The sequence below is a fragment of the Melospiza melodia genome, chromosome 3 (assembly GCF_035770615.1).
Source record: "Melospiza melodia melodia isolate bMelMel2 chromosome 3, bMelMel2.pri, whole genome shotgun sequence".
In the NCBI taxonomy this organism is placed as follows: Eukaryota; Metazoa; Chordata; class Aves; order Passeriformes; family Passerellidae; genus Melospiza; species Melospiza melodia.
Window position 1 is genome coordinate 2,800,428 of NC_086196.1, and position 26,515 is coordinate 2,826,942.

General features: G+C 40.9%; 1 protein-coding gene across 4 annotated transcripts; it reads right to left on the reverse strand.

Annotated features, from left to right (window-relative positions):
- Positions 1–1,034: 1,034 nt before the first annotated feature.
- BEND6 (BEN domain containing 6) lies at positions 1,035–26,180 on the reverse strand. Of its 4 annotated transcripts, XM_063150652.1 has the most exons (11): positions 26,035–26,180; positions 23,876–24,033; positions 22,399–22,924; positions 12,550–12,778; positions 12,303–12,448; positions 11,734–11,832; positions 11,197–11,374; positions 9,550–9,767; positions 8,062–8,254; positions 6,128–6,266; positions 1,035–3,154 (listed from the first exon to the last, which is right to left on the reverse strand). In XM_063150652.1, the coding sequence occupies exons 4-11, from the start codon at positions 12,743–12,745 to the stop codon at positions 2,887–2,889; spliced, it is 1,437 nt and encodes a 478-aa protein (XP_063006722.1). In that variant the 5' UTR covers positions 12,746–12,778; positions 22,399–22,924; positions 23,876–24,033; positions 26,035–26,180; the 3' UTR covers positions 1,035–2,886. The 4 variants fall into 4 exon arrangements, with proteins under 4 accessions (XP_063006722.1, XP_063006723.1, XP_063006721.1 ...); XM_063150653.1 differs by lacking the exon at positions 22,399–22,924 and having other exon boundaries at positions 23,886–24,033; XM_063150651.1 differs by lacking the exon at positions 22,399–22,924.
- Positions 26,181–26,515: the final 335 nt, after the last annotated feature.

The window sequence follows — 26,515 nt, forward strand, 5'->3', positions numbered from 1 at the left end:
AGTTTTAGTACTGCTTACCTTTTCATCAGTAGTAAATCTTCAGTTACTAATTGCCATACAGTCTAATCCCACTACAGCTTCTGTAGCAGCCATCAGTCTTTTCCCATTCTGAGGACTGCAAATAACATGCCCTCTGTTGCTCATATCAGAATTTTACACTTTGGAACACCACACGTTTACCTATAGCAAATTAATTTTTATTTTAATGCAAATTTTGGGAGAAGCAGCATTATGCTGATCTGATATCCCTTTCTATTCCTTCTGAAGTTTCCAATACGTGATTATCTAGTCTTCAATTTTGTATTCTCTGAGTTTGTCAGAGTAATTTTGAAAAAAAAGAGTTTTATTTTCTACCTTTCTGGTCATACTGCAAGAGATATGGCCCCTTTGTTAATGGTATAGTTGTGTGACAGCTATTTATCTCCTTTCATCCAGTGGGATAACATTGTTTCTCTACTTTAGTAAGGGGAAGGAATGGTCTTTTTCGCAGCTTGCTCACTTTTTCTCCTTTGTTACAGCATTAAAATATCTCCTTCCATTTATTGTTCCCATGCCTGGGAGCAGGTCCTCCACCCTACCATGAAACTCCTCCTACACTTTCTGTGGTGAGCTGCCAGCCTCACTGGTTTTCCTTTGACAACTCACCAAGGCAGCAGAATGGAAAAGCACCAAGTGCAGTGGGATCTGCAGAGCTGCACCAGGCACAGGGAGAGCAGCTGCTCATCTTTGCTCTATCTCCCTGCCCAGGGGCTTCAACACCTCCCCAAGGGCAGGGCAGCTACAGCTGTGCCACATCAGCTGTGACAGCTTTTAGGTTAGAGCGCCCTGGGGTAAGGTGGGCCAACTCCTTCCCCAGGTAAAATGATGAGCTTTACAGAAGCTGGCTTCAGAACAGCTATTAAAGAGAAAGAAAGAAAGAAAAAAACCCAAAAAACGAGCAAGAATAAAACCCCAACCTTGTGTGTTAGAGTGTACCACCAAGGTGATGTAAGAAAAGGCCCATTAGGCAGTGAGGACAATAAAACAACACAAAGTAATGTTTCATTTTATTTGATAGAAAGTCACTTCAAAAATATTATTAATTATATACATTATTATATATGCTGTACATACAATTACATGTACAAAATTTACATAATAGCAAACATCCTTCTGTTACATTTTAGATGGTAGTTAATAGCATGAGATAGACCTAACATATTTCATACCTGCTTTCATCCTGATCCTATCTACAAGGAATTGTTAGGTGAGAGATGAAAAAAGATAGCAAATCACTTAATTTGTACCCCAGCCCACAAACAAGTCTTCTCCACAGTGCATTCTATTAGTGCCTTGCACTTCCCTTCAGCAGTATTTGACTGATAACCCTCTCTTCAGATTTTTTTTTTCAGTGTTCACCCTCATATTATTTCTAATTTATTTCTGTAACTCACATGTCCTGAAATCCTCCTCAAATCAAGCTAGATTTCTTCAATATAATGTAATTTCATTTTTCCAGTCTGATTAATTAGTTGCTTGTTTGCCATGTTTGAAATAGATTTAGCTAATAGTACTCTCAGTTCTGGGAAGGACACTCAAACAGGAAAGCTTTTTATATAGTCTCAAGTGTTCTCTCCTTCCCCTGTCAGCACACTGGAAACCTGAAATCAATCAGCAAGGAAAAAAAATCATAAAACCACAGAATATGCTGAGTTGGAAAGGACCCATCAGGACCATTGAGTCCAGCTCCTGGCCCTGTGCAGGACACCCCAAGAGTCACCATGTGCCCCGAGAGCATTGTCCAAACACATCCTGAGCTCTGCCAGGTTTGGTGCTGTGACCGCTGCCCTGGGGGACCTTTCCACTCCTTCTCCTAAGGCTGTTATAGGGTTTGTGTGACTGCCAGCTGCTTCCTGGAAGAAGGGGTGTCAGACCCCAAGGGGAACTGCCCAGATACTGGGATTTTCCTGGTCCTAGTCCCATGAGGAATATTCTGCCTGCCCACCTTTTCTCTAAGCAAGGGGTAGCATACCAAAACACAGGGAGTAGAAGCTTCTGCTGACGGGTCCTCTATTTCCCCACTGAAGGGACCAGGCACCCTTATCCTGTGGACCTGATGGTCAGGGAAGAAGAAGGGAGTAAGAGCTGCCAAACCAGCAGAGTACCAGCAGCAGAATCCCTGTGAGAGAATGGCTTCCATAACCAAACAGGCTCTCCTGGAGGACTCTTCCCTGAGCTACAAGGGAACATGGCTTCTTCCATTGCCTTTGCTACTTTGAGAGGTTAAAAAATAACTGGTTTTTTCCCATGGATATCTTGAGAGTTGCAGTTTGGCCTAAGAAAGTTATTTTGTTTTCCAAGTTAGTAGCAGCCCTAAACAGCTATTTAATTTCTTCCTCTCTGCTCACGTGGCCCTGTGCTTTCTATTCCTGTGCTGGCCACAGCCTTCATTTCACTAGGAGGTCTTTCTATTTTCTCTCCATATCACTATATCTTTTTTGTATTAATATACAATAACTTTCTTTGATCAGTTGAGCAGTTTTCCTTCAGCTGTCAAGGTGAAAGCAAGGGGAATTATGGTTCCTCATATATATTCTTTTGGTAGTATTTAAATAATGTTTTTTTCTAACTAAGGGGGACTCTACTTGTATTCTTCAGTACAAGTTTTAATTACTGCATAACATGCATATATCTTATAACATCTTAAATTCAAACATATTAATATGCCTTCAATTTTTTTCTAATCTATGGAATTTTCATTTGTTTGAGAAAAAAAGTTCTCAGGCTTCTATCTCTGTCCACTGTTGGACACTACCATATATCTAGTTCAATTTAGGTATTACTTCTTTTTTATTTCATACTGCTTCTTAATCTGTGTTGAGCACATGAGCTGGAATGAAACACGTGTTATTCCTTGTCTGAATTCCTGAGATTCTGTCCACAGCCCTGGCTGGGAGAGGGCGCTGGTGAGCTGCTGGCGAGTTGAGACTCCACCTTGGAAGAAGTGGGCTTGGGCCACTCCTGCTGACCTTCTGGGGCGGGAGGTGGAGGAGTCAGGCAGCTGTCACTTTGCTGAAGTTGTGCATTAGCAGCTGGTGAATCATCATCCTGCTGGTCTTGTGTGCAAGGAGGAACAGCCGAAGAGATGATGCCCTGAGGAGCAGCTGTTGAACCACTGTTGAGACAATTTATAACCAAGTTGGAGATATTAACATTAAATGTGCAATTAGTACATTTAATTTAGTTCTTAGTTTCCAAGCTGCAGAGATTATTAGCTAGTTAAATAGTTTTCTTCACTGTCACATTGCCCTTTTCCTTGTTTCACCTCAGTTTCATGCATCTGAGATGGAAATTTGTCCGTCTCGTTGGATATGTTTCCATATTTTTTTCTCTTGGATCATAATTCTACTCTGGGGAAAGGTGAAGAAGGTAAGTAAGGAAGAAATAGCAGCAAGGGAGGAAATAAAAGCTGCAGCAACACCACTTTTTAGAGTTAGTAACTTGTTTGTATAAATGGTTACTAAAGGTCCTGCTCAACAGAATTTTCTCTACCCCTCTCTGCATTTCATTGCTGTAAGATAGATTGGAGGAGTAGCAGTGAGATTATGAGTACTTCTAAATTGTCCTACTTTTCTTACAGAGAATGTGTGTCATCTGAGTTAATGGAATCTCCAAGTTATATTGGTTACTTAGATGGTGCTTAACTGCTTTGACAGTGAGGGAATGCTTAACAGAGGTAAAAAAAATTCATTATAAATGCATCAGTTCAAAAGACACTATTCAGGCAATATCTGAATTGGTCACAATGGATGTTGGACTGGATTTTACATAAGCACTGATCAATAACAGACATGAAGGCATTTTAAAAATATTGAAAGGGCATTTTTAAAATACTGGGTTTAAGTTGGAAGGTCCACAGGCAATATTAAATAACAACCAAGAATTGTTTTAGTATAGTCATGGTCTTCCTATCCAGGCTTCAGGAATACTGTGTACATTAGAAGAGTCTGGAATTAGCAAAATGTGTGGATTCACCTGATGAAGATTTAAAATATTTAAGATTTTAATACTTTCAAAGAAGACAAAGTCTGTGGTTTTGTGCTGTTATTTTTCCTGTCTGTGTTAAGGACAAGGAAAAACACTGCAGTGAATCATTGCATACTGTATATTACAAATACACAGGACCTTTAATTTATGAAGTCTTCTCATATCTAGGAGAAAAGTATTAACATAGTAAACTTTATTTTTACCAAGCTGGTGCATTTATTTATTGTTTCCAGATAGAAAAACCCCTGTGTATGTGGATTTTCCTAACAGATATTCTGCAAGTATTTCTCAAATAACATTTCACAGACCACTGGTGGTCCATGGAGTACTACCAGGGGGCTTAGAAACAAATTTTAGAAGCAAAGCACTACTACTTTTCAAACACTGGTATCATAACATAGACAAATATCTTGGGGTGCTTCTTGTTTGTTGTTATTGTTTTTGTGGGTTTGTTTTTTTTTTTTTTTTCTTATGAAGTGTCTTACAGTTGCAAATTTGGATTTTAAAAGCATGCAGGAGATAAGTGAATCAGGAAGAAGAAAAATGTTACCTCAGTATAGAAAGTCTAAGTAAGGACAAATCTCTTTTCCCTGTCACCTTATTTCATCTCTTGTCCTGTTCCTTCCTCATTTCTTATCTGGTTCTTGAGGAGAGGCTGTGGCAGCTGAGCCTGCTCAGGCTCTAGAAGGCTCAAGCTGACCTTATCTGTGTGCACTACTGTCTGCTGGGAGAGTGTAAAGTAGATGGAGGCTCATCCCAGAGGGGCCCAGTGGCAGAACCAGAGGCAAAGGGCACAACTGGAAGCACGGGAGGTCCTGTGGGAACATCAGCAGGACCAGAGGCAAGGGGCAGAACTGGAGAACTGGAACATCAGCAGGACCAGAGGCAATGGGCAGAACTGGAACATCAGCAGGACCAGAGGCAATGGGGCAGAACTGGGACATCAGCAGGACCAGAGGCAATGGGCAGAACTGGAACATCAGCAGGACCAGAGGCAATGGGCAGAACTGGAACATCAGCAGGACCAGAGGCAAGGGGCAGAACTGGAACATCAGCAGGACCAGAGACAAGGGGCAGAACTGGAGAACTGGAACATCAGCAGGACCAGAGGCAAGGGGCAGAACTGGAACATCAGCAGGACCAGAGACAAGGGGCAGAACTGGAGAACTGGAACATCAGCAGGACCAGAGGCAAGGGGCAGAACTGGAACATCAGCAGGACCAGAGACAAGGGGCAGAACTGGAAGCACAGGAGGGCCTGGGGGAACATCAGCCAACCCCGCGAGGGTGGCGGCGCAGGGTGCCCGCAGAGCTGGGGGAGTCTCCACCTTTGCAGATACCCAACCAAACTGGGCATGGCTCTGAGCAAGCTGGGCTGGGTGACCCTGCTTGCAGCAGCAGGGGCTGGACCAGCCAGCCTGCAGAGGTGCCTTCCAGCTCCAGCCTTCTGTGATATCTGCATGGTGTATGTGGAAACAGTACTGTGCCAATAGCTGACTTTACCGACCGTAGCCATGAATTTGGTGATTTTGTATCACTTTCACCCACAAGGCAAAAATGACCCTAATAGGTAAGATGTTATTTAATAATTCCTCTGACCCAATAATTTAGACTCTTTTGGCAGTAAAGGATTGCCAGCTTAGCTTGGTGCAGTACTCTTATAAATACACACCAAAGAGGTGTGATTTTCCCTATATTCACTTGTGGGTTAATTGGGGTACAACAAGTGACATGAAAATGGAATTGACTTGTCCATGGTGAGACAGAGAATAAGAAATGTAAATAAGGTCAAAACTAAAATAGACATATTCAGCAAAGCAACTTCACGTGTTTACTTCTGTTTTCTCTACCTGTAATTTAATAGTCTTGTGCTGCTTTGTCTGGCACCAATAACTATTTTTGTGCAGTAATGTTAAGCTGGACTGCTTCTATATTATGTACTTTTTGTACAAGGCTATGGAAATATTTACTGGCTTGGTAGTGCATATATCAAGTAGGTAAATATGTATCGTTACCTGAATTTTAAGACTGCTTTTAGATTTTATTACCATGTAGTAATATGCAGAATTACACAGTGCAGGCATTTTTTTAATGTTACTTACCAAAAACTATGTTTCTGAAAAGCACCTGAGTTAAGGTCTTTGCTTAAAATTGGCTTCTTGGTGCAATTGTTCAGTTTTTGTCCCATCATTCGCCTAATTAAAGCATCATCTGTGTTTGGAAACAACTGTTTTGTGATTCCTGCAAAATAAAGAGATGATAATATAGTTTTATATATATGGACTCTCCAAATAAGAGAAACAAGAAATGTGTGATATAATTTCTTGCATCTTTTAAAGTCCCAGCCACTTCAGCTTCCACTCTAGTTACTTCACAATCTTTACAAACTCCTTCAGAGATTTTACACACCTCCTTTTTGTCTTTGTGCCTTCCCATTGCTGCCTGCTCTTGGCAGACTGAAAAGGAACCCCAGGGCCATGAGGGCTTCTTTAGTGATTGATTTGTGCTTGGTAATCATTTGTCCTTTCGTTCTGTCCTTGATCAGAGTCCTTTTCCCATCCTCATCAGTCCTTATGACTCTGAATCTTTGTTTTTTTTCCCTCATTAGTTTTCATTTGCAGGTGATGTCACTTTTTCTAAAAATTTCCTTCCTGTTTTGCCTGGCTACATTTTTTTGAATGCAATAATAACAGGACTCAACATGAGCAATGTGATTCTTGCTCCCTTCTTTTCCATCATCTTCCCTCCCCTTGATTTCCCTGCCCTTTAATTTCATTTTATTTTGAAGTCCCACAATTTCCATCTTCTTTAAATAATCTGATTCACTAACTCATTTTCTACAGTCCTAGAACTCCCAAGCTTCCTTCTCATTTTTCTTTTGCTCTTGTATAATGTTGACACTTCTCTGTTTAAATTTCAGAGTATTCTCTTCTACCTTAACAAAGTTCTTTGATTTCTTTATAAGCTTTGTCACTGAATTCTCCACAACATGCTGAATGCCATCCTCTGATTACCTTCTCTGATTCCCTTTTCAGTTTTGCCTAGGCCCTAGTAGGATTTAGAATCATTAAGGTTGAATAAAACCATTATGATTGAGTCCAACCATTTTTCTCATCCTATTAAATATTTTTCATTTTTCTTAAATGTCATTCCAAAACTGTCTCATCTTACTGCCTATAAATATATTTTTACCATCCTACACACTCTTTCTTTTTATCTCTCTTGACTTGGGGCCTTTTTTTTCCTAACAAGGTTCTTAAAAAAAGGGTTTTGGCAACTGATAACTTTTGAAACTGATGGCTAACTTCAACAAAACTGTACTAAGGTACAGGAACTGGAGCTAAACAGAAGGGAACCAAGAGAACTGCAAAGTCCAAGGGAATGGCAATGGGGGAGGAATTATAGTAATTAAGGCTATATTGCTCTAGTATTTAGTTATAGGTGTGAATCCAATTAAAATTTGGCTTCATATGCTCACAAAATTCTGTTTTCTTTAAAGCTAATACTTACATCTGAAATTATTTTCTGTCCTATTCACCAAATATTTTCTGCTGTAAACCTCAGCATAAATCAAATTTTGTTTGCTTCTCTGACCACTATTTCTGTCTTCTATACAGTCTCATTTTGCCTCTAGCTCTATTTAAAATGTCAGAATTCATAACATTCACTAAACTTCAGAACACAGCAGACATAATTTAAAATTTCATCCAAGTGTGTCCTCTTTTTGCCTTCCCATATCTGTTATCATCGTGCTCCGAGTTTGACTGTTGCAGGTTAACCCTGCAAGGGCTAAAACAATTTACAGCATCACTGTTCCTGAGCGGTCACCTGAATAAAACCCACAGAATTCACACAATAGAAATACTACTACGTGGCATGTCGCTGGCAGTATTTTTAACAGATGGTTTTAAAAAGCATGTAGCTGAAGAAGGAAATAGGAAGCAGCTCATCACCTGGGTGGAGCAGCTGCTAAGCACGACAGCCCCTCCCTCCAAGAAAGCCCCCTGTCAAGTGAGTAAGGTTAACAAGTCATCACCTATGATTTCCTGGACTTCATTCTGATTCATAGCTGGTTTTGCTGCTTTGTCCTTTGAAGAGGAGGACTTTGCACCTGTCAGGCTGTGTGTAGCCATGTATTCATGTGTATAAAGTGCTTGCATCAAGTCATTTATAAATTTTTGAGGTTTGCTCTTGTTACAAAGTGCAATCTGCCACTTTTCGATCTTGAACTGGAAAACAAAATTGGTCATAGGCATAATTACTGCAGTTCTCTAGAAATATTACATACTATTACCACTGAAATATCTTTTAAATTTTCTATTTCTAAACCACAATTTCAAAAGCAATCTCTACAAACAGTGTGCTTGAGATAACTGCTCAGCATTTGGGACTGTACACACAGCTTGATTATTTTCCAGAAGGAAGTGTGGGGCAGACTAAGGACCCCATGCAAACCCTTCACCATCCTCACTGCTCACTCGTGGAGACAGGACACGTTCAGACACAGCAAAATCCTTCTGCTTGCTCCTCATGCAGGCTGGCTGTGGCCCAGTTCTGGCATGGTTTCTGTACTGCCTTGGTAGCATGGCACTGTGCCCAAGCAAATATTCCTGCCTGTGAGCAGACATGCCCTAAGAACTGTGACATCTGGTCCTGGGCTTTCAGAGTGGCTCCTGCACGCAGCAGTGGTACAGCCAGAGAGTTTGAACTCTCCTAATAGGCAATTTTGAGCTACCTCTATGAAGTAAGGCAGGCTGCTCAGAAAATTAGGTCTTTTTATTTCTTTGAAGATGTTAGGTCAAATTTTGTGGTTTCCAATATGCAGTCAAAACACACCACAATAATTCTTAACAGACTTCTTTGGATTTTAGCACTCCATGACAACACACAGGAATGATTTCCATGTATTAGCATGACCCAATGCATGTTTATGTAAATTGTGAATGCAGACATTAGAATTAATTCTTTTGTTTGTGCCTTCACTTTTTTCATGTACAGCCTCTGTGCCTTAGATTTCTCAATCATGTTCTGTTATAATTGCAGAGAATAAAGGAACTTCCTTACTCAGTATCTCTGTATACATGTATTTCTACTTAACTGCTAGCCAGTGTCTGGAACAGGAGAAGAAGCACAGCAGCTGCCAATTACAAATTAACAGTTTGAACAGACCGCTGGTATTCATCTTAGATTATCTTGGAAATACTATTATTCCCCTTTGGCATCCAAACAATTAGGCTGGAAGTTATCCCTGGATCTTGGCATTTTCTTCATGTATCCACATTCTGCCCTTAGCTACAGATACGCAAGGTCACTGAAATTAAAGTGAATTTCAAAGTGTACAGGACACTGAATAAGAGCTAATGCTTCTCATGGAAAGAGCATTCTGCACAAAAGGAGCTCATAAGTTATGTTATCAACGCAATAATGATAGATTATTTTACAGATAATTATTTTCTATATTATGCTATAGCAGTAAACGTTATACTGTATAAAGTTTCATGCCTGAAATTGCCTTTTAGCTGACCTGTTTTTCAGTCTGTTGCTCCTCATCTTCCACATTCAGAGTGATTGGTGAGCTGGAGTTACTATGCATAGCTGCATAGGAGTCTGCTAATGGATTGTGAGATGCCTTCCAAACAGCATGGGGATGCAGACTGGACGTGGATGATGTCACTCCCCCTTTGAGCAGCGCTTCAGCCATCCCTACCAGCTCCTCAAAGTGAGTGACTGCCTGTGGCAACACTGAAATCACATGAAAAGGGAGGGGTAAAACGGTAATGGAAGCTTTCAGACTCCAATTACATAAGCAGGGATATTTAGCAATTGGATTGCTGTCACATAATGCAAAAGACTCAAAGCAGTCAGCAAAGACATTTCAATATACTTCTTTCCTCCTCTCTCAAATGCTTTCCTACCATTCTGCTGTCCCCACCCATGAAGATCTGGGCTCAGTTTCTAGAATAAATCAGTTCAGTGCAAGGCTAAGAGGAATTATTAGTTTATGCCCATCCTGGCACAAAACAGACTTTTTCTCTTTTTTCTTTGCACAATCTCAAAGTCTCTACAAGTCCATAAAGCTATTGAATATGGGCTAAGTGATGTCTTTTTTTTTCTTCCAAAGAAGTAACACAGACTTCAGAGGCTTTCTCTTTTCTTTTTTTTTTTTTAATCTCTAGGGAATATGTTTTAAATAACCTTTTCTCAAAGCAATATTTTCAAATATAATCTTTTATTGCATCCATTAAGAAGAATCAATGCAAAGCAAAAAGGATGCAAGAGATAACGTATCAGCAAGATACAGAATACTAAATTAAATAAAGGACTGTAAAAGACTAAGATAATTGCTCAGGATGCAAGGTAAATTTACTTTTATGTGAGAAAAGTTGTTAGACACAAAGAAAATGTTCACAAATAATATTCCAAAAGGTGGAGATGAATGATGCAAACAAAGATGAAATGCAATCAGGTGGGAAATGAAAATGATAAACAGTTGCAAAATCATCTGACAATAAACAGGTACCACCACATTGTCTAGGGATGGTACGGTGTAGCTGGCACAGGAGGGAGTAAATCCTCTCTAAACCTTATTCATTCACTAGTGGTTTGAAATTCTGGATTCAGTTTTGGCTGCCTTAGAGTAGGGGACAGGGACAAGCCAGAGGCACTTCAGAGATGATCGCTAAGAGATGAAGAGTTCATTTACAGAGGAACAAGATTTTTCATCTTTAATTTGGTGCATCTGAAACTAACTCAGGTTATCAGTAATGAGGAATCACCCAAGTAATTAGAAATTAAGTAATTTCAGAATAAATGAAATATCAATTGATCAAGAAAGACTGCCAGTAAATAAGGGTAGTTGGACTGGTCAAATGCTGAAGTATTTGAGCTTAGCCAATGGTTACACAGCATACAGAAAGGTTCTCCTGGGAACAACTGGTAGGATTTAGACACATTTTTCATTTCTAACTCTATGATTGCATGGCCTCTGTGTAAGTCAGTAAGTGCTGCTGGAATTAAATGCTGACATGTATCACAGACTGTGATGCTAATGGTAGGCCTTGATCATGTCAGGTGCTTGAGCATCCATAATTCCCATCCAAGTGGCCTCTTATAAATCAAGCTTTTCCTGACCTTCAGGCTTTTCTCTTCATCAAAACACTCCCAGCTTTACCTTGAAGCATCACCAGGGACTGCCTTAGGCGGCAGTTTTCTCTCATGGTATCTGTCAGCTTCCTCTTGAGACTTTTAATTTTGGCACATAGTTCTACCTTGGAGAGTTGAAATAAAGGCTCTTCATCATCACTGCTACTTTCACTATATAGAAAGTTGCTTCTTGAATATGGTTCTCTCTGAAAAAAACCCCAAACCACTGTGATATCTAGAGCAACAACAACATAAAATCAAAGCATCAAAGCCAACATTAAAATATCTGGCTAAATCAAAAAATTCTCATTTATAAACAGACTCAGCGCATTTTAATAAAAACTTTTACCGAACATAGCTCTTAGTATTCTAGTTAAAATGAAAAATGAAATGTCATTTTAATATGTAACTGTTAGGTACCTTTGTCTCTGTTCTCTATTCACCAGTTTTCCAAAGCAGCATCTTTCAGAACTGTTAACTTCACTATAGCAAAAATCTTATGCCTCCCTCAAAAATACCTTTCAGACTGCTTTTGCTTGATACATTGCTGAAAACGGATGTTTACCTGTTTGTTAATTAAAGATGTTTCAAGTTGACTCAGGATGTTGGCAGGAGCAGATGCCTGCAATGATTTCTTTCTTTTTATATGTTTCATCATCTTCCCCTGTAAAAAGTGCATAATAGTGCCTTTGCATTCCTATACAGCCTTTCATAACATACCATAAGTTTTTATTCACTGTGCACTTGACATTCTTGGTTAGTAGTTTTAAAAAATGTATCTGTAACTTTGTTAACTTTTATGTTTTCCTTGCCTATATTTTGTCACTGCAGATCTCAGCACAAGGTACACCTCAGAAAACCTGCTTCCTTCCCTTTTTAAGCAGTAGTCAGATTTCTGTCTTACAGAGCATCAAAGCCTTGAATAGCAATCATCTCTTGACACAGGAAAGGACAAAATCCATTGGCCTAGGTAATTACTCTGACAGGTTATTGTGCTGAGGTACCACGTGAAGGCTGCCTGTATTCCTACCTTTACCATCCTTTGTGTGTTCTATCATGAAGAATCAATAGTCACAGTCTATTTCATTCCTTTATGGACCTAACAATATAGGGCACATAAAGACACAAACTCACCTTTTCTTTATCCAGGTCACTGTCCTCACTTTCTGAGAATATCATTTCTATCCTCTTCCTCTTGCCTTTTCCAAGGACTTGTATTTTTGTAATTTCATCTGCTCGTAATATCTTTTGCATCATTTCCACCAGCTCTTGGGGGTCATCTGAAGAGATGGAAAGGAAAAAGGCCAAAGCACAGACAATCAGGCAACTATACCTTAAAAGCAGGTTTCATATCAGACAGATGTTCTGGTACTGCACTCACCACTCATGTACACAACTTTCACCAGGTGCTTTTCTGTCTTTCTTTCTCCCACAGGCCAGTTTACTAGTACGTGCTCATTAGGTTTCAGAAGCCTTTCCAGTTCATTGTCATCACAGGGAAGGTCCTGGATCCATGAAGTCTCTCCAATTTGCAGTGAATTATCATTTACAAAATCAAACAGTGTGAATTTTTTCATTGTTAAATGGCTTTCTTGTCACACAGACACTTCCTGAAGGACGACATAGGAAAAATAGCAGTTACTGTATCATGCCACAGTGCCACAGGGATGTTACAAGAACCCTTTGAAAAGCTCCAAACAACCCTCCTTTTGCTGGATATTGGTAATTACCTTGTAGGAAAATACCCTAAGGAAGTGAAAACTAGCCAAGCAGTGAGTTGTATCCCGCCTGAAAGATGGGAGATGGTCTGTTTAACACCTGTGTGTCAGACATTTTCCTCCAAAACTGCAGAGAAAACAGCTTTCGTTCACAGAGTCCTGGCTCCCATACTACTTCTATGTTCAATCTGGCTGGGATCTCTGCTGTTACAAGATTTGTCTCAAAAAAACCTTTTAGTTCAGCTTCTGACTAAAAGATACAAGTGTGATAGAGCCTTTCCCTAGAATGGAGGAAAGTGCTAGCTATTCATGCTATTAAGTGGAATGTATGGGTACCATTTCATGGTCAGGAAGACAATTGCAGCCACAGAAAACCAACCCAGAACTGCCCAGGACAACTGAGTGGGTGAGGTACGACACAGCCTGGCAGTGGAAAGTTTGATGCACAAAAGAAGTGACAGGCTAAGGACTGGAAGAGAGCTGGGCTGCTTCATGAGGAAAAACAGCGACAAGGAAAACCCAACCCCAAATATACAGTTAAATCATTTGCCTCATAAAACAGTGCTTTTAAAGCAATGTGCTGTTTTGAGTCTTTTAAAGCACTGGATTTCTCTACCAGAAGAATGGAACAAGTTGAACTTTGAGCTTTATTTTCCCAATTAGGATGATAGCTTTTCATGCAAGTATAAATTCTACTGGAAATGTAACCACTTCTTTTGAGTGCTGCCATTATACTCAGAGAAGATATTTTCTACTTTAAAATTATTAAATCAATACATAGAAAATCTGATTTTCAAACCTGAATCTTCTTTCCAGCAAACATATGGTCAATTCATAAAGGTGAAATACTTTCACAGAGCTGAAAACTCATGAATTCCTAGATGTGACAATGTGATTTGCAATTGACTTGGCCTCAATCAGTCAGAAGCAAATTCAGTGCCTCATGAAGAGGCTGTCAAAAAGGGAACTCGGAGCTAGAGAATATCTGGCTGCACTGCTCTGTGAAGTAATGTCAATTCATTTGCAGAAGCCCAGTTTGCCACTATTCCACACGTCGGTTCTATGCCTCAACAGAGCCAGCTTTCCATACAGGGGTGAACTTGTTAATTTGCAAAAGACAGCTGCAGTCTGATCAACATGTTTACTGATACAATGGGGCAAGCAGTATAGATAAGAAATCATCATTAAAAGGAGTACTAAACCAAACTTCTATGCAGAATATGTTTAATGTGATACTAGTAGGATTGTTAAGTATTGCTTCACTGGAGAAAGGAGACTGTGTTTGCAAGAACTGGCATTATTTTTCTTTAAAGATCAGAAAGCATCCATCCCATGCAAATTCTGGAAGAGGAAGCAGCCTGAATATCTCAGCCCAGCATGACTAATTAGAGACCTCATTCTGCCACTGATCCCTGCTGGATGGATCCTCATAACACAGTCAGGGATCATTCAGATGAATAAACATATAGACAAAACAGAATCCAAAGGAACAAAAGTTCCAGCTCTGACCTCACTATGGACAGGTAAGGTCCAAACTGGAACTGTGTGTTTGTCTGAACAACAAAATACCAGATTTGAAACAGGTGGAGTATGCAATCAGTTGGGCATCAGTATTCTTCCTCCTTTTTCAAAATGCTTTTGAATTTATACTTCACTCAGCTTAACATTTTTCATCTGGCTCAAAGATGTTACTTCTGCCTCTGACCAACCCAGCACAGCAATCTACACCACCCAGTTCTTTGATTCTCAAATGAAGTACTTTGATATTTCCCTTTGGCCTTGGCAGTTGTGAGCTATTCTTTACCCTCCTAAAAGCCCACAAAAGAGCCACAGAATTGCAGCAGAGCTAGAGCTGCCAGTGTGCTAAGTCTAACAACTGATTGATTGGCTTCTATATTTTTTTTAATGTTTCCCTGCAGTCCTCTAACAGTTTGTCTTTTGTCTCTCACTTTGTATTATGACAAATATTCTCTGAGCCATGGGACATTCTTGTGGTCTGAAGTTGCACATGGTTAGTAAGCCAGCCCAGGGTTTCCAGAGGTACATGGACACACAGGCTCTTCACAGCATGCAGGGCAAGTGGTGATTCCCCACAGCACCAGAGCTAGTCACATACACGCCGTGCCAATGCCTTGCACATCAGTCCCAAATCCAACAGCTTTTGGGAGGTATCACACCCGCCTACATTTTTAAATAGCTTAAGGAAGCCAATGCAAATGTGGATTTCTGGATGTTCAGAGTCCCTGAGAGCAGCCTGGTGCCACTGGTAGACACTGTGAAGCACGTGGACAGCAAAATATCTCACAGTCTTTACACCAGGCAAACACCTGGATCCATGAAAATACATCTGGCCTCTTTACGCTAAGGACAAATTTTACCATGGCAGGCCATGGAGCTCAGCAGTTTATCTACATTTTATATAAAATTCTTCTGAGCCGACAAGATTCCTGCCTGTGGTCAGAGTGTGTTCTAACAGCTAACCAATTTCACTAAGGGCCTGTACAGCTGCCATATTCTCTCAGCATGCTGAGAGAAGGGATATCCTGTTGTTTATAAAGGGACCAAGGCAGGAAAGCAGTTGAGGGGCAGCAACAGCAACTGGCCAGGCCTCCTTTTCTCTGCTGCATCTCTACTGAACCTAAGCCCAACTGCTTGTGTTATGGGCAAAATGATGAAATCATTACATAGCCAAATGTGAATCATTACATTGGAACAGAGTGTAGTAGTTGGTTGCAAGTATTTTTATGTTATGGAGCAATGGCTTCAGCTCCTGCAGTAGACATTAATCAAACTTTGTCTTTTCACAGAATTTATTGTGACAATCCATGGGCCCTGGGGATAACACCGAACTGTCTGCTGGCATCATCTCAAGCAGTGATTAAAGGGAATGGAAAGGTAGAACAAAATGTCACTAATAAGGGAGAGGAACAGTGAAACACTTCACTTTCTGGAAAAGAAGTCCTACAGTGTTTTCTCACTCTGACCTTCCACAGGAGCCAATGTGAACCTTGCTGGAGATGCTTCCCTCTAAAATCTTATTTGCCAAAACAAATTAAAGGCAAATTATGATGTATCGTCAGAAAACAAACAAAATAAGTTGGGAACTGGGATTAATGTTACCAAACTTTTACTGCCTTAAAAGGGAGAGGTTGTCTAGCCACATTTGGCTCAGTCACTGCAGAAAGGGAGGTGACACGTGTACTGTCTGGGAGAGCCTATTTGTCTCCACCCACTACTCAGTGACTATAAAGTTGGTGTGTCTCCTTATAGAAGCTGGACTGGTCCAAGCCATCTTGAATTACCTTTTTATGCTTTTGAACAGATTTTGAGTAGTAGGATAGATTCCATAGACCAGCAGAAACTATAGAGAGCTGAAAGGACAGCATAAGAAATCTGTTAAAGTGTATCTGGTTCTCTGTTTTAAATCTTTGTAACATAGTTCTGCAAGTCATCAAGTAAGATTTCTGACACTGGATGCTTTGTTCAGTGGTTCATTTGGAGGAAACATTATCATTCACAGGCATTACCCTGTGTGCAGCTACTAACCACAAAGACATTATATGACCTTTGAAAGCCACTTATGCTTTACAAGTTATTTAATTCTGCTACACGCTCCATTTGAAAACACTACTGATTTGAGTAATACTGAAATCCAAATTTACAATTTTTTACTATTCTAGGTCATTTGTAGAAGGGAAAAAAGAAAAAGGAAGGAGCCATATAATTTTAAAGTTCTGCAGAGGAAATATTAATCGGACTCTTAATTTTTACAAACATGTTAACACCTCACACACAGCACAAATGCTATCAATTTGTAATTGTGATATTGTTACTAAGCAACACAAAAAGCCAAAAAAAACCCAAACCAAAAACTGCACAAGAAACCCCAAAGCCACCAAAAATCCACAAAGGTCACTTAACGACATATCTCACCCTTTGTCTGACATAGTCTGTTCTGTTCAGCCAGACAACTGGCAGATGGCATGCTGAGATCATTATTTCTCTTTTCTTTCAGTGAAAACAGTGCAAAGTGTTACAAGTTTACCACATGAGATTGCGTACCCACTTGATGAGTCTGATTCTGTTGGCTTAAAACAGGGCTTTGACACTGGTTTCAGCAAATTGAGGAACCATGTACCACAGATCCATAATTATGGTAAATGCTCAGGCTTGCTACAGGGTTGCCTTAAGTTAGTGAAGAACTAATGAGACTGGTTGAGAAAAACATAAGATGTGCCCCTGCCTTTCTTATACCTGGCTTGAGCAAGGTGTAAGGACTGAGTGGTGCCTGGGTGAAGTGGAAGCCCCAGAGAAAACCTGCACCTCTCTACCAGCCACTCTGCACGAGCAGCCTTGTTATACACGTGGTCCTGTAAGGAGACAAAGATGTACTCAAAGACTTTCTAGTGAAGGTCACACAGCCTTTACTGCCACCCCAGCAGGTGGAGAAGGACCAAAGTGTTTATTGTGCCTTTTGTGTCAACTATAAATTCTGGCTGAAAATAACCAAGACACTCATTAACCCCTATTTGCATTTTAACTTTTACATCCTAAGAATGAAAATGAAGATAAACGAAAATACATCTTACATGTATGATCATAATGCCCAAAACCCCACCTATGGCATAAAGGAAGGGGAGGTTTGAGGCAAGTAAAGAAAAAAAGTGGGGGAAGCGCCTCTCCTTGGAATTGGCTGATGGACTGTCCTCCCCTGAAGGGATGCCTCTAGGTGAGCTTTGTGCTTTCAGTGCATTGTAAAGACCTGGGAACATTTTTATATTTCTATCTATATATCAGTAATAGAGCTCTGTTACTATCAGCTGCTGTAGTGATACACTGTATTTAGTGCAATCCTATCACCAGCAAACCTGGTGTTTGAACCTGCTTTCCTATTATTTCAGGAAACTGTAATTTTTGTGAATCTGGACTGTGAAAGTTTTTATTGAACTCAGATCTATAGTATTGAACTGATAAACTGCACTATTTGCAAGTCTGTGATCATACAATTTCTCACTGAACTCAACCAGGCTGGTGATGCTGAATCAGTTCTAATCAGAAGCTAAGCCCAGCTGCACCCAACCCACCTGATTCCTGAGGCCCAGGTGGAATGCAAAGGGATTTATTTTAGGCCAAATATCTGTAGCCTTAATGCAATACATAATAAATGCATAGCAAAGCTAACATTTTATTATGTACTAGCATTTTTGTATTACTTACCCTCTGAGTTCAGCCTCCAATAATCCCAGTTTGCCTTCAGAGAAAAGCCAAACCAAAACCAAACTGAACCGGTCTTAAAATAAATCTACCTCATAAAAACCTATTTATTTCCAATTTAGCATGACAAGTGGTAGTGACACATTTGGGTTGTGTTATTTAGACTGTCACATTTTACATTGTTGCCAGAATATTAAATACAATGTTGATTAAAAACTTGGGCTGCAGTGAAGTCTCAAAGTTCCCAATAGCAAGTGTATGATGGAAAACATGACCATATGTAAGTAATTTATATGCCCTGTTGTAGGTTCTAATATTTTTTACCTGAAACCATTTAGTAATGAATCCAGTGGAATTAGGTGCTGTCAGAGTACAAAAGTGTGCTACTGCTCAAAAGATTTACAGTGTAATATCTTAGTCATTTCTGGGAAAAGATGATTCAAAAGCACAAATCTGCTGCTCTCAGCTGAGAAATACAGAGTACAGATTTTCCAGAATCATCAGTATCACTGTGTTCCAAATTCAGCTGGGAATCTGGGGGAGCATCTATCAGAACACTACTGCAACTCTAAATGCACAGAAATGATCCCACTTGTCTTCCACAGGAAGGATAAAACTCTATGATTTTATTCCTGATATTCAAGAGGTCACTTTCTCACTGCAGATCCCTACCCTGGTGTGACTCCCTGTGAAACACTTTTCTGAGAAGTGATGCTATTCATGGTAAAGCAGCAGCTCTGGCCTTATTTACCCAGGTGGCCTCCTTGACTTTAAAGCTCAGCAGCATTTAAATACACAGGATTACACAGAGAACTTGGTGCAAACCTTGTAACCACATTCTAAAATCTGCTGAGTGACCCAAGGAATTCATGAAGCCATTCTTATTTCTCACAATAGTGCCCTCCTCCCACATTTTAGCAACATAGGAGTTCTACAAAATAATGTTAATACCTCAATATGCCAAAGTCCTTTGTAGGACTGTGGCTTAAATCAAAAGCTTGAAGAAATCTATTCGAAAAGCTCTAGTTTTTGCATCAATCTCTTAATTTTATTTGTTAAATTGAGTGATAGGAAAGGCTGAATAATGAATTTTTAAGCAGGTATATTTAGTATGTCTGGAAGTATTAAATTTTTATTCTAACCAATCATTTATTCAGCTATCAGTGAAACATGACATTAATTTCAATGATTTCAAGAGAAGCTAGAAACATTACTGGGTTTTCAGTACAGGATTCAGTTCTAGATTAAGATGCTTACATTTAGGTGTCACTGGTGCACCAGTGTCTTAAGTTATTGCTGTAATCACTGGAGATGCAGGGGGCAATTTGGCTTTCTAAGCAGGTGTCCAGCACCACTGGTATTGGCCTGGCCTTCAGCTGCTATTCCAGAAGTACAAATCTCCCACAGGTTTTTTATCACAATTGTCAACCTTTCAGGGATGTCTCAGCCCTGAGCAGCTCCAACAGGCATAAGTGTGAAGCCCCTACTGCACACAGTTAAAGCTTCCTGGAGAGCAATTCAGCTTTTTTTCAACTGCTGTAGGGTTGAAAAAATTGAATGTAGGGTTCAATTCAGTGGCCTAAAAACAAATGCATGGTGCAATCTCAAATATCATAAGTTATTATGCCAGGCCTCCAGCTGCCTCTTCTGATGGGAACAGACTTCCCACAGGGCTTGGACCCCCTTCTGGGCTTACAGCGGTGGTTACTAACTCCAGGCACCTCAAATTCAGGGAAATGCATTGTTCTCTGAGCCTCAAAGATTTACCTGAGTTTAAATACGAGCCTACATATCTCATATGCCTATAAACCATGTAGACTTTTTATCTGTATTTTAATCCCACACTCAGTGAAAGATTCACATTAAAGTAGCAAGATGCCAAGTAAGATGCAGGAAGCTATCTTAATTCTACATGACAGATTAATATCTTTATTTAATAGCTATTTCACAGCTGACAGATGGAGAAACTAATACTCATTTCAATTTGCTTGTTTGCAAATGCCATGCACAACAAAATGTATTAATATACAGACCAAGAAATAAATCTCTATTTATTGAACAGGATGAAATACCTATGCTACAGGAGTTTGAATAATTCCAAAAAAGCTCTTTCTATGCAGGTTAATATATCCAAACACTTAGAAGCAATAAGTAGCCTGGAAGAAGGAGCAGCCAACATGGCTCTGTAAAGTCAAACACTTGGCCATGCTCATCATGACCTGGCTTGGGTAATCCAATGAAACCTATTTTAACAGCTCCCAAATTATAAACATTAAAGCACAGTGATGCATGACTTATCTTGTCTAAAGATGTTTATGGGATCATTAGAGAAAGTTAGATCACATGCAAATCTCTGCTGAGGTGCTATAATTGTGCATTTGCTCCATGCAAGAGCCCAAGCAGCCAAACATTTTCTAAAAGGCTGAAAAAAATATTAGACATACTTTTGAATTGGACTTATTCAAGCAAACCCTTGGATAAGCTGATATAAGAGGTTATAAGAGGATGCACCTTACTCTCTCTATAAGGTAGTAGAAACTATATCTTTCATTCTACCCCACAGTGTTACTGTTGGTGGCATTCTCCCTTCAACACTTAAAAGCAAAAAGTGAAACAGCAGCTAGAAAATTTCAGGCTCAATTTTTGGCCAGTATTTAATAACCTAGCAGCATCTTTACTATCTCTACTTCTATGTCTTTGCTGGCTGTCATAGGTGAGTGATCATAGGAGAGAAGTCATGCCTGATTACTACTCAAAGTGCTTGCTCTTTTACTCCAAATCTCTTCCCCAGATGCTCTGGTTTTGCAGCATTTTGGTAGGTGGGAGGAGGAAAAAAAAATCTGCATTACTATTAAAGGTCATGAGCTAGAAAAAGAGACACATATATTGTCCTCTTACTCCAGGGAATGTTACTTAAAAAAAGAGTAATTCTGCACATGCTTCAGAGAATTGACAGCAACACATCTTCCCTGCAAGGGTAAAAACCTCTAAACTTTCTAGAGCTATTTTTTCCCTTCCTGTAAAATTAAATGTCTTTTTACTGTATGTAGTTCAACCTAACTTTATGAAGTAATATACAAGTGTAATGACCAGTGTTGTATATCAGTCTGAAACAATCCTTAAACAACTTTCAATTATATAGTTAAAATACTAATGAAGTGCAATTCCCTCTGGGATGTAAGGCCACATACAGATTGACAACTGCTACTCTAAACACTGCCAAAAATGAACACAGAGCAAATTTCAACCAAGGACAAAGGGGCACACTGCTGCTGTAATAATAAAAAAAATGCCATAGGAGCTTCAGCAGTATATTTCCATCCAGGCTCAAGAACAGCCTCTCTGTCTACAAAGTCAATTTATGCCGACAGGATTCCTGCTAGCATTTTTCCAGCAACACTATAAGCCATGAGTGTGCAACTGTATGGCTCATTCTCCATGTGATTTACATTCAGTCTAATAAACAGAGGGAGTTCAAATATGCAAGTTTGAGCTGACAAACCCACAAAATAAGGACAATTACCTCGACCTACACAAGCTGACAAGAATGTGGTTTTACATGGCCACCTAGGACACCTGCAGATGGCAAAATGTTGCAGCCACAGAGGAGTTTAGTCTGCAGCATTGGAATCACAGAGTTTGGTCTTGGGTAAATCATGCAACATTTAAATTTATAGTTCACCTTTTCTTTTCTGAAATAACAATACACATTTACCTAATTTCAAAGATTTTGTGAGAATTAACTAATGTTAACATGCCTTTTAACCACACCAAGAACTGTATGGAGTAAACAATTTAGCAAGTTTTGCAGAATGAAGATTTGTAATAACCCTGCTGAATTTAGAACATATCATTTCACGTAACAAATTTCTTTTAAATAGGTTGCCTATATCAAGCCAGCAAATGTCATTCTTTCAACTAAGAAAGTGTTTTATAAGGTTTAATCATCTACCAGAAACTCTCACAACATTTTTTATGGTATATTTAAGCTGCTAATGTAGCACTGATGGCATTATGTAATCTGTGAGCAGGATATTGAGGGGGAAAGTAAAGTATTTCATTGAAAGAAGTTGATAACACTCAGATACTATGTCTCCTGTATTTTATTTGCTTGCTTCTTTGGTTTTGACCGTGTTTACTTTGGTTCTTGTCTGATGAGGAAAACCCCAAATATTTTGTTAGAAAGTATTAGATGATTAGAGAACTGTTCTTACCAGTTAAGTAATAATTTAGACAGAATATTTCACTCAATTTTAATTAATCAATACAAACACAGCCCTTAAAGCACACCTACATACCAGTGAAAAGAGATGATCTTGCCCTTTCACTCACTCAGCTACTCTTCTGAAATAATTTCATGCATCGTCTCGTATTCTTATGTCCACATCACCAGATCCAGCAAGCGACCTTTTCCCCCCCAGCTCACTGGCACAGGGAGCTTTACAGCTGTAAAATGAGGTCGGCAAGGCTTCAAGTCTGCAGGAGCAGAGGTGCCTTCACAGAGCTGTGGAGTGCCCTTGAATTCCATGGCTCACACTGGGGGAAGCCAGCAGACCTCTGAAGATACGGTTTCTCCACTCAAAATGCCATCACATGTAGGGGGATAGAGTATGGATAAATGATGGTGGTATAGAATGTAATCTTACCCCCTTAAAGAGTTGCAGCTGAGCCAATTATTAAGGATTAGGAGCAGCCTGATGTTAACAGGCCACACCTGTAGCCAATAAGAAGAGTGTTATAAAACAGTGGATTGGTTGGTTTAGGGGAATTGGAATTGGTTGGCTGCTGTGAGGACAAGGAAGAGTCAGTGCCTCGAGGAGCTGCCTACAAGAAACATCAAGGAGGTGTGAAACTCCAGCAATATGGAACTCTTGCAACATGCTGACAATAGAACTCTTGCACTATAACGACAACAATCACGTTTTCTTTTTGCAATCTTATTGTCTGTCGGCCTAACCTATGGCACTCGGCTAGAATTTTTTGTTTCTTTTAAAAGGTGTGGCTGAACATCATCTAAATTATCAAGGAATATGCATTGGCCCAGAGACTGTACTGCAATTCTGCAAGCAGGATGAGGGTAAGGGAAAAAAGGATCTTCTTCAGCCTTGCTGGGCAAGACTGCTAAGTCAGAACAGGTTATCATGAGAGACCAGCTGAAAGAATATATGAGGTCAACACTGCCTTTTCTCCCTGCAGGAGGGCTGCTACTGCTGCTACAGCGCATTCCCTGTACAACTTTTACGTTAAACTGCAAAAGTTCAGCACAATTTCCATGTTGTTTCCCTGCCTCAACAACTTGGGAAAATAGGTAAACTGCATTCAAGAGTAACTGTAACCACAGAAACATCCTCCTATGCCTTTCCACTTCCAAATATTTGCTGGTCACCTCTTCCCTGTGGGTTCTCTGAAGCAGAACTTCCCTTTTTGATCCCTCTGACCAAATAATTATCACCACCTCCTCCCTCAGCATTGCTCAAGTAAAAGGCTACTTCCCACACTTCCCAAAAGCTTCATCAATGCCAATGACTTTGTCACTGCTCTGTTTGCCTGTGGCTCCCATCAGAACAAGCATCTGCAGACCCTACATCCCATCTGCTCACAACTCTACAAAAGTGCACTCACGCTATGTGCACTCTAAAATGGCAGCAGGGCCCCTAGCTTATTGCAGAATCAATAACTGCCTTCTTGGATTATCAAGTACTTAATTCCACTTCTCAACAGCTTCCCCTCCCATTCCACTCCCCTTGATCACAGTTAGTCTCGAGGCTTTGTTACCTTCTTTTACCTCTTCTCTGCAATGGCTTCACCTCCAGGATTTCCCCTCTGAGGTCAAATCTCAGATGAGAGGTTTAGTTTTAACCTTCTCTCTTCATTTCTTTTGTCTTCTCTGTTTATCATCCTTAAGATTTAGGAAAAGTCCCCTAAAAAACATTCTGTAAAGAATCTTAGATTAGAAGTGTGATACACATAAAACTTATCTTAAATTCTCTTTATTACTATTCGGGGGAAAAAATCTACCCACATATATTTTCCTTATTTTTATTGTGTAGTAACTTCAGCACTTTAAATTATTCACCATGGAAGTAATATTTTAACCATTGTACCATACCCTGCAGTATTTAACAAATACAGAATATTAACATAATGAAGGCCAGAGCAGCAATTTGGTGTACATGTGAGATAGTTGACTCAAAAGCCTGGAGCAGCAGCTCTCTGAAAAATCATGAATGTCAGCATTTCTTGGACTGAACTGTACTCTCTTTCACACTTGAAAAAAAAAATTAAGCAGCTGTCATGAAATTTATTATATCCTTTTGGAAAAATATTATCCTCAAGACACCAGTGAGCTCTAACTCTTAGAAGGGAAAAGCTATAAACCTTAAACTAAAAAGCTTTCACTAGAGATTTGTCTGTCAGATGATTTCTACACGCTGTTACCTGAGAACAATGTGAAAAGAACTGCTCCCCCTCAGTTCTCCGTGATTTACTGTGCAGTCACTGCTGTGCTACTTTTGCTCTATCATCCCACTCTGAAACAATAAATCAGTGCAGAGCTAAAGGCGTCAAAAAGTTTCCTGCTCCTGCAATATCCTGCAGCGTGGCACTGCAGCACGATGCCAGGAGGATCACACCAATTTCCTTCGTGTTTCAGTGAGGTAACGTGGACTGTTTGAATAATCTCCACGTAATCTGCATTAAAACCATTCTACTGCAGTGTACTGCGGTATTAGGAAAGATTTCAATATTGCACCACGTGATGCAACACAACCTTACAGCATTTGGCATCTTCCAGGCAGTCAGGGAAAGCTTTGAATCCATGGCTGCAATGTAGCAACTTTCCATTTTACAAAGTGATAGGACAGACTATTCTGGCTCACTCTTGGTGTATAGAATGAAATGATACGAAATACCTGGAATAAATTATTATAGACCTAAAACCCAATTTTTTTTCTTTTTTTACTTAACCCCCCCCCTCCCCCGCTATCTTTGGATGTAACAGATTTCCTTCACCTTAAGGGTACAGTAAACCATTACAGTGTTATTAACCTTAAGGGTACAGTAAAGCGTTACAATGTTATTAGCCCACTGATAAATTAATTTTACTAATCTAGAGATTATTTTTCCAGTTCTTATTTAAGCTACCGCAGATACATTTCCCTCTCTGTCTTTCCAGCTTGCATATTTTTTAGTTTAACCTAAATTTACACGTATGCTTTTCTGCAGCTTCATGTCAGTCATATAAAGCAGTAACATTTCAATGTTTCTCCAATATTTACACAGAGATTTTAATTATTTCTATGAAGTTTTGGAAATGCTCTACAGATTCTTGTGCTCACATCAAAGACGCATGAAAAGCACATGAGTTTTGCCTTGAACGAGCTTTCCCCCTCAGTAACATGAGTAAATGCAAAATGGTACCTGGCTATATTTTCAGCTAGTGATTTTTTTTTCTTTCTGCGTGTCAGTGAGGGAGTTTAGAACCGCATTTCGAAACAGCCTCTGAAAGTCTGGACTATCACAAGAACAACCGCAGAGGCAGAAAGTGCGGCACAGGTGAGCTCTTGTTACCATCTGCGTTAGGACCTGCACACGGCAGGATTCGGGTGCTGCAGCACCAGCCGCGGCCCGGGGAGGGCACGGGCTGACACTGCCCGCAGCGCCTTGCAGCTTCCCTGCAGGTGCGGCTGTGCGCAGGGCACCCTGCCCCGTCCCGCCCGCAGCCGCCATGGGGGACACGGGGCAGCCCCGCACCTGCTCAGGGCCCCGGTCACCTCGGCACGATGGGTCTCGTTATCGTCTCCCAATCCCTTGCCCCGCCACGAAACCGGCTTCGGGTACAGGGTACCCCACGGAGCTGCGCGGGTCCCCGCCGCTGCCGACACCCCGCGCTCGTCGGTCGCAGCCCCTCCTTTCCCCCGGGGGACCCCCGGTACCTCGCAGCAGCCATTTTCCGACTCTCTCGGCAGCTCCAGAGGCGATGTCACCGGCCGAGCCTCCCCGGCGGCGGGATGCACCGCTCCGCGCTCCTTCCTCCCTCCCGACGCCGGCGGCACCTTCTTCTTCTTCCTTCTCCTCCTCCTCCTCCTCCTCCTGCCGCCCCGCCCCGCCGTGCCCGCGCCCGCTGCCATGCGGCGCCGGCCCCGCCCCGCCCGCCGCTGCCCGGGGCGCTCCGGCTCTGCCCGCCGCGCTCCCCGCTCCCGGGCACGGAGGGGCAGCCCCACCGCAACCATCGCAGCCGCGGCTGCTGCTGCTGCTGCTGCTGAGTCACGGCCTGAATCCCATCCCGCTCCTCCTCCTTCTCCTCCTCCTCCTCCTCCCCCGCGCCGCCGCCTCCCGCCCGGCTGCCGGCTCCAGCAGCGCGGTGCCGGCGGCGATGCCCGCCCCGCTGCCGGGGGGAGAGGCTGCCCGGCGCTG

Coding starts and splice junctions, on each gene's coding strand:
- BEND6 (XM_063150653.1), bottom strand. CDS start 12,745: ATGAAAAAATTCACACTGTTTGATTTTGTAAATGATAATTCACTGCAA. Junction 11,375..11,733: donor CATCTTTAATTAACAAACAG/GTAAACATCCGT, acceptor GGTTTTTTTCAG/AGAGAACCATATTCAAGAAG. Junction 9,768..11,196: donor GTCCCTGGTGATGCTTCAAG/GTAAAGCTGGGA, acceptor ATGTGATTTCAG/TGTTGCCACAGGCAGTCACT.